This window comes from Rhinoderma darwinii, chromosome 10, assembly GCF_050947455.1.
Source record: "Rhinoderma darwinii isolate aRhiDar2 chromosome 10, aRhiDar2.hap1, whole genome shotgun sequence".
NCBI lineage: Eukaryota > Metazoa > Chordata > Amphibia > Anura > Rhinodermatidae > Rhinoderma > Rhinoderma darwinii.
The window spans coordinates 14,655,157-14,669,630 of NC_134696.1; the positions used below are offsets into that span (position 1 = coordinate 14,655,157).

At 38.6% G+C, this 14,474-nt stretch overlaps 1 protein-coding gene across 1 annotated transcript; it reads left to right on the top strand.

Moving 5' to 3' along the window:
* On the top strand, positions 1-5,131 carry LOC142661772 (nicotinamide N-methyltransferase-like). The gene is made up of 3 exons (XM_075839348.1): positions 1-151; positions 3,026-3,233; positions 4,708-5,131. The coding sequence occupies exons 1-3, from the start codon at positions 1-3 to the stop codon at positions 5,129-5,131; spliced, it is 783 nt and encodes a 260-aa protein (XP_075695463.1).
* The last annotated feature ends 9,343 nt before the right edge of the window (positions 5,132-14,474 follow it).

The window sequence follows — 14,474 nt, forward strand, 5'->3', positions numbered from 1 at the left end:
ATGGATTCCACTACCCATAAGCTCTATCATGTACACGGCTTTGATTCCAGACAATATCTGGAGCATTACTTTTCAGATAAAAATGACATGGGCTTCGGAGATGACACCTTAAAATTTCTTATTGAGAATCTTAAAGAAGTTTTCTCAGTGGGTATGTATCCTGATTTTATTACTCCTAAGATACATTGACGTGTATATTATTTTATATTTAACTGGTTTAAAAAAATTAAATACTCCTATCACAAAATACAGGCAGGATGACCAGTATAATACAAAGTACAACATTTTTCTTAGATATAAAATAAAATACAGAGGGTCCCCCTCTTTTAGTCTATATTCTGTCCTCCCTTTGTGCCTGTCTAGTCTAATTGTTTTCCCTAACTTGACACTTGTTTGTATAGGACTGCTGTGTTTATTGGTCAGGCACTTGCACTTTTATTGTTTTAACCCATTCATTTCTTTCTATAGGAGGTTTTTAGTATTTTATTTGTGAGGATCCTTGTATCATGGGTTTGTCGTTCCATTTTATATTCTGTATTTTATTTTGTATCAGATTGTCCTCTGTTAGAGAATTGTTAAAAAAAATTGTAAGAGCTGAATTGGTCAAATCAGGTTTTTTTTGGGGTGTGGGAGGTCATAGATGGCAACCACACTGCCTTAGTCGACTGGAAAATAACAGGTAACAGAGAAAGTCTATTTTTCGCGTTCATGATCAAACTATCGTTTTTTATTTTTTTTATTGCCACCTTCCAAGAGACATAGCTTTCTTATTTTTTGGTGATATAGTCATATAAAGGCTTGCGTCTTTCCGGGTCGAATTGTATTTTTATTGGCACAATTTTAGGGTACACAAAGTTAGTTAGCTTTTCTTTGTTCATTTTTTTAGGGGGAAATTGAGAAAAATCTGAAATTCTGTCATTATATATTTTTTTTAATGGTGTTAACCATATGGTATAAATATTATGGTAATGTTAATCTATGAGTCAGTACAAATACAGCTATACCAAACTTAAATTTTTTTTATGATTTACAACTTTTTCACAATAAAACCAAGTTTTATAAAAAAATATATATATAAATTGTGCAAACTTATTTTTTTTGTGATGTGGGAGGTCAGAGGATGCGACCACATGGCCCCAGTCATCTGGAAAATTCAAAGGAGCAGAGCAAAACCCTGGTCATTGAATATGGTGAAAAAAATAAGAGTCTCAGGGTTTAGTAGCATCATTGCTTTTAACTCTGTAGTCTCCAAAACTCTGAAAAACTTTTTAGGGAGGATGAAGGACAACGAAATTACAAATACAGATGTAGCCATCTTTATCTTGACTTTTACCGCGATACACAGTGTCAAGAGACTTTAACTTGGCTTTTCAATGCTTTTGTTGTGTGATATCACAACGAAATAAGTTAAGATAAAGATGGCTACATCCATACTTAACCAACTAGGGACCAGTCTATTTTCGGCTTTCAGGACCAAGCTATATATTTAGTTTTCTCATTGCCGCATTTCAAGAGTCCTAACTTTTTTTTTTTTTGCGACTTAGCTGTATGATGGTTTGTTTTTTGCGGGAGGACTTTTCTTTTCTTTTGGTGCCATTTTTGTGGTGCATACCCATTATTGAATAACTTTTATACCATTTTGGTTAAAAAGGCAAATATGACATACATTACAGCAGGGGCATTGCTGTCAATCACCGCAGAGCTCCTGCTGTTGATCACATTAGCGCATCTCCTGTGTCTGCACGATGGACATGATGTACATGTATGTCATGGTGTCTTTAGTTAAGGCTCTATGACGTACAAGTGTGTCATGGTGGCTTACAGGGTTAAAATTGCTGTTATTTGACAACTTACACTACTGTCATTTTCTGTCCTCTTCCAACTATGTTTTATGATAAACTAAAACCTAATCTCTAAATTCTATAATTCTAAGTTCAGTAAAAAATATCCATAACTAGAAACAAAAAACACTAACAATCATTTTATGCTTGAGGCACTAATAGCAGAAATAATAATATTTTTTCGTCATCCTCTTTCTTAGAGGTTGTTGTCATATTGGGATGGAGATGTCACTTTCTTTGTCACATTAGACTGAACATGAATGACAGATCGGCAGACTTGTAGATTGGGAGATTTTACACAGGGTCAGGTCCAGTCATGTCACAGGAACTCAAATACTAAAAGGGTAAAAAAGTAATCATAGGGTAGATCAAGAAAAAATGTGGAAAGAAGCTAACAGAGGGTGCACCTATGTAGTATAGCCAGTAAAAAGTCTATAAATCAGAAAATATAGGTGTCCTAAGTGAAGCTGTAGATATAAATCTTCTTTGACACCCAAGGTGCCAAAGTGAAGCTCATAAATCCTTAAAAAGTTAACTTTATTTTCAGAATTTTTTTGTCAGTGAAATAATGTCTACTCTTAGGATTTCTGAGCCTGCTTAATACATTTTGTTGAAGATCCGAACCTATAGCTTCCCTTCAGACATCTTTTATGGTTTCTGCATTACCAGCCATGTTGTCTTAGATTATGCAATCCAGAAAGGTGGTTCTAGCACCATTTGTTTTTTTGTACTGACAATACTACACAGTATTAGATTATCTTCTTTACTGATTTTTGGGTATTGGAAACGTAATATGTATATAGTTTGCTAGAAGTGATATAGACATATGTCCTTGTTTATCCCCAAAAATCTATGAGGGTTTAAGGCCCCATGCACTCGACTGTAGATTTTGTTTGTAATTACGGTCCGTAACTACAGACCCATTAATTTCTATGGCCGGCGGACACAATCCCATATATTTGTGGGAAGGTGTCCGGGAAACCATCCTTTAAAAAAGGGACATGTACTACTTTTTTATTTTATGGACCGTGCTCCCATACTTTATAATGGGAGCATGGTCCGCAAATGCAGATAACTGTCTGTGGCTGGGCGTACCCTTAATTCCAGACCGCAATTACGGGCACGGTCGTGTGCATGTGGCCTCACAGATTAGATGTTTCAGTATTCATAATTTTTTTCTGCAGGGCAAATTAATGGAGACGACTTGCTGGACATCAGTATTGGTTCCTTGGTTCATCATCTGTATTCAGCCTCTGAGTTTTTCCAAAACATCATAGTGCTGAAGGTCAATAACAGATGCATCATGGAGCTGAAGAGATGGGTGGACGAACGTACGGGAGCATTTTATTGGGGCCACGCATCAATACTTCTTAAAGAGAGAGAAGAAAACAGGTGATATATTTGTTTAAATATCAAGCGAAAACCACTCAATGTTGTTTGTTGCTCCCGATACAACAAATATAAGGGAAGAAGGACATATCCCAAAAAGTTTTACTCTATTAACCCCTTGCCGACTTTTGATGCATTCTTACGTCATAACCGGCAAGGGTAAGTATAGAGCAGGCTCAGGGACTAAGCCCGCTTAATACTAAGCGGTTGTCAGCTCTATGTTACAGCCGACACTTCACTACAACAAGTTAAAACCCGCTTGTTTAACCCCTTAGATTCCGTGGTCAATAGCAACTGCGACATCCAAGCGGTTAGAGAGAGGGGATGACACCCTCTGATGTCCCATCGCCCAGTGTCATGTGATGGCGGCCTTGGGGCCTGATGAAGTCCCTCAGATCTGCTATCTTTGTTCTCCTATAAAGGCCTGTCAGAGGCAAGGATTAATAGTAGCCTGTTAAAATCATGATCACTGGTTCAATTCCCCTAGGGCGACTATTACAAATGTAAAAAACTGTTAAATAAAGTTTTTTTTGTACAAAAAAATATTGACATTTAAAAAAACAACCTTTTCTCTATTTTCCCCTAAAAAATAAACATAATTGTTATTGTCACGCCCGTAAAAGTCTGAAATATTACAATTTCTTTAACCCACAAGGTAAACAGAATTGCGTTTTTTTTGGTCACCTAATCTCACAAAAAAATTAAGTAAAAAGCGATCAAAAGTCATATATGCCCCAATATGGTACCAATAAAAATGACAGCTCATACCGCAAAAAAATAAGCCCTCACAACGCTCAATCGATGAAAAAATATAAATGTTATGGCTTTCGCAATATGACGACAAACAACAAATGTTATTTTTAACAATTATTTTTTCCTTGTCAAAGTAGTAAATAAAATAAAAACTATATAAATTTGATATCGCTCTTATCGTATTGATCCACAGAATAGAGTTAATATGTCCTTTTTATTGCATGGTGAATGTTGTAAAAACAAAACCCAGAAACAATGAAGGAATTGCTGCTTTTTTCCAATTTCACCCCATAAAGATTTCATTTTCCAATTTCCCAGTATGCTATATTGTACAATAAGTAGTGGCATGAAAAACTTAAGCCCTCATACGGCTGTATCGATGAAAAAATAAAAAAGTTATGGCTTTTGCAAGGTGGGGAGGAAAAAGCAAAAATTAAAATGCGTAAAATGTCTGCTGCGGGAAGGGATTAATATTCAAGTCAGCTATTAAAATTTTGGTCCGCACTCAGTTTAATATTCTTATCCATAGGGGGGGGGGGGGGCGGTATTATACAAGTTAATGCTTGAAAGGCGCAGTAAAAGTCTGAGACTTGGTGCATCAGCATTGGATAATTTCAAGCGTTACCTCTAGTATTGCAAGTCAATAGTCCAGTGCTAAGTCCTGAGCCACCATGTTGATGTTGACTGTGGGATAATTATTCTCCTTGTCTTTTTTATTTTCCAGTGATCAGTTTGAGGACAAAGAAGGAAAAGTGAGATCAACCATTCAACATGTTGTGAAATACGACCTGGAGAAAGAGAATATGACAGACCCGCTGGTCCTACCACCAGCCGATTGTGTCATCAGTGCTTGGCTTCTGGAAGCTGTCAGCAAAGATCAAGATGATTACATCAGATATCTGAGGAAGTTCTCTAGGTTGCTGAAACCTGGGGGACACCTCATATTAATTGGGACTTTAGAGGCAACATATTTTACAGCCGGTAAAGACAAGTTCCATGTTTTTACATATGATGAGGATTTTGTCAGGAAAGTTCTAGTTGGAGAAGGTTTTATCATTGATGTTTGTAAGGTCCAGGAGAGAATGGCTATGAAGGGCATTGCTGACTATAAGGCCATGATATTCATTGTAGCTCACAAGGAAAAGTAAGTTGAAACCTACAAAGACTTCATGTCATTACTTAATTTGCTAAACTTGAAATGAAGCTTTCTTAGTGCAGTATAGAATAGCCTAAAGATAAATGTTCAGTGCTTTTTTGGTACCTGCCTCAGACTGGTCCTTGATAATAAAGACAAGACCGACCCTGGTCATCTGGGACATCATAGGAAACTGAAGTCTTGGCATCAGTTGCTTTGTCATTGCTTTTCGGTTTCTGCTTTACGCTAATAGTGAAATAAACCAAACCATATAGCACTAAGCTGTTGATTTTACTTAGGGGTGGGCACTTATCTAGAGATAGGTGCAAGTACCAGAGGTAGGACCCGCATCTATGTGACATTTATGACATATCCTGTGGTTATGTCATAAATGTCTTTGATGGGAAAAAAAAACCTTTAAGCTTAAAAATGAACTAACAAATCTAAAATAAGTTTCCTTAGTGCAGTACAGAATAGTATAGAAAGAATTGTTCAGTGCTTTTTTGCCATCTTGCCTCGTACTATTCCTGAATAATGTTGCCGAGCCTGATCATTTAGGGCATCATGAGAGCCTAAAGTCATGGACATCAGTTGCTTTCTCATTGTTGTTCTATTTAATTATTTTTTTAAACTCGTTTTAATGAACTCAAAGCTTGCAATAAAGAATATACAATGTTACATTATATCAGACATCAATGAATTTAGAATGATTACACATTAGTCAGATCATCGTATGTACAACACAGAGTACATTTCAGGCAATAGGTCCGACCCACACGTCAACAAAGTATTTATATGACATAAGTCGAGTTAAGTCCATATACAGACATGCATAAGAAAGGTGCAAAAAAAATAAAGCACAATACGCAAATACAATATTCAAACATTTCTATCACTCCCCACCCTCCCCCGTCAGTCTATGTAATAAAGAGTGCATAGTGTTTCCCGGGTCTAAGGTCATAGAGGAGGAGAGCCAACCTTCCCAAATTTTCCCAAACTTGTGGCAACATTTCCTATTACTGTAAACCACTCTCTCAAATGGGATGACATTATTAACCAGAGACTTCCATTGTGTAAGCGTGGGAGGCCGATCCGCCTTCCATCTCAAGGCTATAGCTTTCCTAGCCACAAACAAAGTTTCCCTAATAAATATACGAGTGTGAAATGGCCAACTCTCCTCCCGCAGCAATCCCAACAGACATATTTCCGGGGACTTTGGTATAGGCGCCGATACAATACTATTCAAGACCTCAAGTACCCCATCCCAGAAGGAACTAATACACGGGCATCCCCAAATAAGATGTATAAAGTTTGCCCCTGAAGAGTTACATCTATGACATTCTGTATGTGACAGCCTACCCATACGGTATAAACGAGTTGGTGTAAGATAACACTGGTGTATTATGTACAGTTGGGACAGTCTATTATTGACAGAAGGAGATACAAGTAAATGAGACTCCAGGGCCTCTGACCAATCTTCCTCGGATAAACTGTTTTCCATGCTGCCTGCACAGGGTGTGCACTCGACTCAGTTTTTGCATTCAGAAGATGAGTGTATATTTCTGAAATAATGCCCTTGGGTCCCTGTGTCTTCAGAACTCCTATCAACGGGAACTTCGAAAGAGACGGCGACTGCGTTCTAAATTGTGAGGTTAACGCGTGTCGTAGTTGTAAATATCTGAAGAATTGGGTACGATGTAAATTATAGCTTTCCATCATCTGAGTGAATGATAATAACACACTTTCCTTACATACATCCCCAAAACAGAAAACCCCGATGGACTTCCAAAACTCGGACCCTTCCAACATGTGTAGGTGCGGGAACATGGGATTTCCCCACAACGGTGTCCCCTCCTCCAGATCCCCAAAACCGCACATCAGCTAAGCTGCCTTCCAAACCTGATGTGCAAGTCTACGAAGTAGTAGTAATTTTCCTCTGAACAAAGTGGGGTTCTCCAGCACAGGCGACAGGACAGATTGTCCTAGCACCTGACCCAAAGCATAGTCGGGAAAAGATTCCGTGCTCTGATCAAGCCATTCTTTCAAATAGCGCAGTTGACCACTCAAAAAGTAAATGAGGCAGTGCCAGTCCACCCCTGACTTTTGGACGTTGGAGTTTGGACAGAGCAAGTTTCCTGCGAGATTTCCCCCAAACAAAACTAGCCACCAATGTATGCAACCTGTCAAAGAAAGATCTCGGGATAGGACCACCTGCATGTTCCAGTAAATATAATCCCTTTGGTAAGAGGATCATCTTTACCAAGTTTACCCTTCCCGCCACTGACAAACTATACTAAAAGTAGAGTGAAAAAACACGGCGCCACATGTGTGTATCAATTATGAATTTGATGGGCAAAAGATCGTAACTGCTCACCTGTAAAGTTAAAAGTAATCCGCGAGTTCAAAGCTGCTGCCGATCCCAACGCAAAACTCCAAAGAGATGCCAAAATTGATTGATAAAGAATAAAAAACGGGATACTGAGGCGCTGCTTGATAAAGAGTTAATACATTTAATTGAGGTAGTATAAATAGACAATTGCTACGCGTTTCAACGCCGGACTGGCGTCTTCCTCAGGCAAGTTAAGATGACAGCAAGGAGGCACATATTTATACACATACGGAATGCAGGGCTAATTAAGCCTAATTCAGACCAGAGTCCTGAAAAAACCGCCAAAACCAGCGGGTCAGAGTTCAATCCAAACGTAAAGTGTTAAAACAATTCATTGTTGTCATATGTTAACAACATTAATGGAATTAAAATGATCAGACAGTACATAACCGCATAATTGCATAATTATATAGTAATTAAATCATTTAAACGAAATGGCATAAAATATTTGCGCAAAAAGGCAATGGATTATGAAATTGCACATTGAACATAAACTTAAAATAACACAAGAATTGAAGTAAGATAAATAAAAATGCATTTGCAACTGCTGGATACATATAGAAACAATTGTACAAAAAGAATTAAGCAATATTAATATTCATAAGAAGAAGCTCATATGTAAAAGTGCTTTAAAAGGTGCATTTTTTAAAATTAGTAAAGGGTATCAGTCCAATGTAGATTCTGCGATGTCATTGAGGCCATTTGGATACAAGGTCCCCAGTTTGTAGATCCAAAAATTTTCCCTTTGTTTTAACCTAATGAACCTATTGGATATATCTACAGGAATATACTCAATAGGGGTGACAGTTATGAGATCAAAGTTACATTTGTGCTTTAAAGCAAAATGACGTGATACACTATGTTTGGTGTATCCACTTTTAACATTGAACCTGTGTTTGTTGATCCTGTCTCTGAGGGTTTGGGTAGTACGGCCCACATATTGTCGGTTACATGGACATTGGAGAAGATATATAACATAGCTGCTTCCGCAGTTTAAAAAGCTTTTTATCTGAAACTTTTCGTTAGTTGACATAGAAGTAAAATCCGTTTTTTTATTAGTAATACTCAGGCAGCACGGACATCTCGTTCTCCCGCAGCGATATGAACCATTCATAATCAGAGAAGTTTTGATAGGTATTTGGGAAATATTCCGAAGTTTACTAGGTGCAATTAGGTTCCTCAGGGTTTTCGCCCTTCTGTACGTAATTTTTGGTTTAACTGGGAGGATGTCTTTCATAAATTGGTCATTTTTAAGGATATGCCAATATTTATGTATTGTAGAGCTAATGTACTTACTGCCTTTATTGTATGTGGTGATAAAATTACAGCTAAAATCAATCGATTTTTTAGGGTCTTTAGCCACAGGGTTGATGCACTCAAATTGTGTCAGAGCCTTCGCCCTAGTCTCTGCACCATTAATCAGACTCATTGGGAAGTTTTTTTCTTTGAACCTCTTTTTAAGCAACTTACATTCGTCAGAGAAATCTTTATTGCTCGTGCAGTTTTTCCTTATTCTTTTATATTGTCCAAAAGGTACATTTATCAGCCATGGTGGGTAGTGAGCGCTCCTAAAATTTAAATAGCTTTTCACATCTACCCCTTTAAAATGTGTTTTCGTGATCACTGACTGACCAGACTTCTCTATCGCAAGGTCCAAAAAATCAATTTTAACAAATGAATAAGTGTATGTGAAAGAAATTCCAAAGTTGTTATTATTGAGATGGTCAATAATTGCAGGAATCACTGTTTGGTTTCCTTTGATGATAAAGAATAGGTCATCTATGTACCTTTTATAGAAAATTATATTGTCCTTATAATTGTGATCTTCGTAAATATATAGATTTTCATATGCTCCCATGTACAGATTGGCGTACGATGGGGCAAAGCGTGAGCCCATCGCACAGCCTCTAATCTGTCTGTAGAACTTACCCTCAAATGTAAATGCATTGTGTGTAAGAATGAAATCAATACAGTTTATTAGAAAGTCTATCTGATTGCTTGGAAGACGTGAATCCAGAGTTAAGTATGATGAAATGGCTTGTAGGCCAAGGTCATGCGGAATGTTTGTATATAGTGAGGATACGTCAGCTGTTAAAAACCAAAGGTCCGTAAAATCATAAAGGGATTGTAGGTTGTGCAATTCTCTGATTAAATGTGTAGAATCTTTAAGATAAGATGGTAATTTTAAAACATATGTTTGTAGGTGCATGTCAATAAAATGGGACATATTGCTCGTTAATGACCCAATCCCTGAAATGATTGGTCTACCGGGAGGGTTAGACAAAGATTTGTGTACCTTTGGCAAATGGTATAAAAACGGAATAGTAGGAAATGGGACCGTTAAAAAAAGTTTCTCTTTTTTACTTAAAATTTGGTCTAAAAAAGCTGTCTCAATGAGTAGTTTATATTCCTGTTGGAACAAAGGTATCGGATTGCACTGTAATTTCTCATAGAAATTTGTGTCAGGCAATAATCTATATGCCTCATTTGTATAGTCTAAACGATCCTGGATGATGATACCCCCCCCCTTTGTCAGCCGAACGTATTACTATTAGGGTATGTTCACACGGCGGGGGTCCGTAACGGCTGAAATTACGGGGATGTTTCAGCCTGTAAACATCCCCGTAATTTCAGCCGTACCGGCATGTGCAGGCGCTTGAACGCCGCGTCAATTACGGCCGTAATTAGCGCTGCTATTCATTGGAGTCAATGAATAGCGGCTCCAAATACGGCCAAAGAAGTGACAGGTCACTTCTTCTACGCGGGCGTCTATTTACGCGCCGTCATTTGACAGCGGCGCGTAAATATACGCCTCGTGTGAACAGACAAACGTCTGCCCATTGCTTTCAATGGGCAGATGTTTGTCAGCACTATTGAGGCGCTATTTTCAGACGTAATTCGGGGCAAAAACGCCCGAATTACGTCCGTAAATAGGCCGTGTGAACATACCCTCAGATGTTTTTTTTGTAGATTCTTCAATGCAATACGCTCAGATTTGGTAAGATTGTCTGAGGATAAAGTCGGTTGTTCAATAGTCTTAAAATCATTACTAACAAGATTATAAAAGGTCTCAAGGGCCGGTCCCCGATGGTGTAAAGGGTAAAATGTAGATTTAGGGCGGACATCTACCGCTAAGGGCTTAGGGATATGCGGGGGTATGTCGGGACTCTGTATGGCAAGGGGAAGGGCTATTAATGGGGAAATTTCAAAATGCCGTAATAATGTAAGCTTGCGCATAAATCTATTTAAGTCCATAAATAAATCAAATCCATTAGGGGGGGTATTTGGACAAAAGGAAAGACCCTTGGATAATAAACTGGTCTCGTCCTTATTCAATACATATTTAGACAGATTAAACAATTTTATTGTGTCTGCCTGTGTTTCTTTGGGAGGAGGGGGAAGTTTGTGTCTGCCACCTCTACATCCTCTAAATCTTCTACCAGTTTTCTTTTTGATGTAATTTTCTGAAAAACTGGGAAAAAGGGAGTTGTCATCTGTATTTTTGGACTTTTTATAATAGGTAGTAGGATGTCCCTTGTTTGTGATATTGGTGTAATTGGAGGCCTGGTGAAATGTGTCGGGAGTCCTAAAAAAGATACTGCTGCCAGGGTATTATCCAAAATGGGCCCCAAACCATCAGTGGTGTTATTAAAAGGATATGGTAAAGTTATATGGTTACTGTCCTGAGTGAAGTCATCGTGTGTGGATAAATTCACCAGGGATGGTGGGAGGGGAGACATGTTGTCAATTTCAATAGAGTCATTAAATAGAGGGGATCTAGGGGATAAATTAGGTGGGGTGTCTGGAATAAGATTGTATAATTTCAAATGCGCCTCCAAATTGACTGCTTTGAAGGCATGTAGAGGAACCTGTCCTATGGGAGTGAAATGGGTAGTATTATGGTTGTGAGAAATTTTTGGATAATTTTGAATATTAGAATGTGAATGTTGGGCATGTATATGGCTGGCAGAAATCAATTCCTGATTAGAAACAGAGACTATAGGCCTTATAATTGGATCAGTGTTGTTGGACCTACTGGTACTCATGTTGATTATAGATGTATGTTTTGTCAAGTTTTTATTTTTAATCAATTCTTTGTTTTTATCCATATTGACCATGGGACTATTAGTATTGGAAGTAATTCTTGATCTGGAGCGTTTACAATGATAGGATGAATTCCTAAGAGGGGTCTCGAGGATCCTTTTGGGGGGTTCCAAATTAGTGGGTTTGCTAAGTGGAGGTTTGGAGGTCCAGTCCCCTAATACATTGTCAATGTAGTCAGTTCTATCTCTTTTGAGTTTCCTCATTTTTTTAGAGATAGTGTCTCTTTCAAATTGTTGCAAACGGTCAATAGTAGACAGTTCCAATTTTTTAAAAACTGGAATGTTAGAAAAATGACATAGCTCATCGCTCAATGCATGTATAGTGGTTGCCAAACCGGCACAAATTTCAAGCCTTTTTCTCAATAAACACTTAATTAGGCCAGCATTGCTTAGTTCCAATGCCTTAAGCCAATCCGTACAGAAATTAATATCATTCAAATATGGGGTTTTAAAAAAAACACCCTAAGACCCCTAGGGGCTATTTTCTCAGTCAAATAAATGTCCAGGAAGCGACAGTCAATGCTTAGAAAGGCTTCTTCCTTCAAAGTATCCTCCAACTGGAGAAATAAATCAGTCATAGTTTTCATTTGTTCAATATTGGTGTTGTTACTTACAGGTACAGTTTGAACATCGTAGGTATCTGTTGTTATCAGTTGCGTGATGAGAAAATCCCGGGAGGTTGCTCTCTCGTTACTGAAATCCAACATGATGATGATTGTAGTAGTAGGCAATGTGCAATTTCATAATCCATTGCCTTTTTGCGCAAATATTTTATGCCATTTCGTTTAAATGATTTAATTACTATATAATTATGCAATTATGCGGTTATGTACTGTCTGATCATTTTAATTCCATTAATGTTGTTAACATATGACAACAATGAATTGTTTTAACACTTTACGTTTGGATTGAACTCTGACCCGCTGGTTTTGGCGTTTTTTTCAGGACTCTGGTCTGAATTAGGCTTAATTAGCCCTGCATTCCGTATGTGTATAAATATGTGCCTCCTTGCTGTCATCTTAACTTGCCTGAGGAAGACGCCAGTCCGGCGTTGAAACGCGTAGCAATTGTCTATTTATACTACCTCAATTAAATGTATTAACTCTTTATCAAGCAGCGCCTCAGTATCCCGTTTTTTATTCTTTATCGCCACTGACAAAGGCAGAGTTTTCCATGCTCTAAATTTCTCAACAAAAAGATTCTCTAGGGGGTATATATTCTTATCATGAGACTCAGCAGGACGTTTCGTGATATATATGCCTAGATATTTAAAGCTATTAACCACAGGCAGATTATAATACACATCTGGCCATTCCACCTCCCACAAAGGCATCAGAGCCGACTTAGCCCAGTTGATCAGAAGGCCAGAATAGCGGCCAAAACAGTTCACAATATCAATAGCCCTTGGAAGAGTATCATGAACATCGGACATGTAGAGAACTAAGTCATCCGCATACAGGCCTATTCTGCTTTCTCTATTACCAATTAGCACTCCCCGAAATATATGATCCTGACGTATGTGGATGGCAAGAGGTTCTATAGCTAAAGCAAATAGAAGAGGGGATAGCATACATCCCTGTCTAGTGCCCCGACTTAGATCAAAAAAGGCTGTACCCATACCGTTAACCAATAGATTTGCCCTGGGGTGCTTATATAAAATGGATATCCATTTGGAAAATCCAGATCCAAATCCAAATTGAGTCAACACCGCTTGCAGATATCTCCACTCCATGGAGTCAAAGGCCTTGGCCGCATCAAGAGATGCCAGCGCCCACTGTCGACTTAAATTTCCCCCTACCTGTGAAACCGCCTGGACCCTGCGAATATGAACCGCCTAGACCTCCCGGGAATAAAGCCAGATTGATCCTCATGTATTAACGAGGTGATAATAGGATTAAGTCGATTTTACAACATTTTAGTCAGAATTTTATAATCTAAATTGAGTAAAGAGATAGGTCTATATGACCCACACTCCATGGGATTTTTGTCATGTTTCAGCAAAATTATAATAGTAGCCTCATATAAAGAAGTGGGCTTTTTGTTTAAGAAAAAATAATTTCCTATCCCCTTTTTCTTTAAGATGTAGCATGTATAATCTGCCTGTCTGTTGCCAGTGTAATCTATTCTCCTCAGAAGGCCCATCAATAAAAGCCCTTTCCAGGCCTTTGCAAGTCATTGTCAATCTATCTTCCTCCGTCTGCGATGTATTTTTAACTGGTTCCCGACCGCTGACTGTGTTTTTACGGCCAGCGGTCAGGGTCCTTAACCCGTTAGTGACCGGCCCATAGTCTTTTTACGTCGGTCACTAACGGGCCTTATTCCGATGCCATAGACTTCTTACGTTGCGGCATCGGAATAAGTAAACAGAGCAGGGAGCTGTCAAATCTTCCTGCTCTCAGCTACCAGAGGCAGCTGAGGGCTGGGAGCGTCCCTGCTCTGCCGGGTGAGATCGATATAACTATCGATCTCACCCGTTTAACCCCTCAGATGCGGTGCTCAATAGCGAGCACCACATCTGAGTGGTTTTGGAGAGAGGGAGGGAGCTCCCTCTCTCTCCCACTGACAACCGGCGATAAGATCGCCGAGTGTCTGTGTCTCCCATGGCAGCCAGGTCTGCCTGTAACGAATGCCTGCTAGATCATGCCGCAGGCATGACCTAGCAGATGCCTGTCCGTTTTAAACAGACAGGCAGTAATACACTGCAATACAAAAGTATTGCAGTGTATTATAATAGCGATCGGAGGATCGCATAGTGAAGTCCCCTAGTGGGACTAGTAAAAGAGTAAAAAAAAAAGTTTAATAAAGTTAATTAAAAAAAAATGAAAAACCCATTTTTTCCCATTACAAACTGCTTTACTATTAAA

Bases quoted from the DNA above. Each gene is read 5' to 3' on its own strand.
- LOC142661772 (XM_075839348.1), top strand. From the start codon at position 1: ATGGATTCCACTACCCATAAGCTCTATCATGTACACGGCTTTGATTCC. The intron at 152-3,025 runs GTATGTATCCTG...TTTTTTCTGCAG, and splicing joins TAAAGAAGTTTTCTCAGTGG to GGCAAATTAATGGAGACGAC. The intron at 3,234-4,707 runs GTGATATATTTG...TTTATTTTCCAG, and splicing joins AAAGAGAGAGAAGAAAACAG to TGATCAGTTTGAGGACAAAG.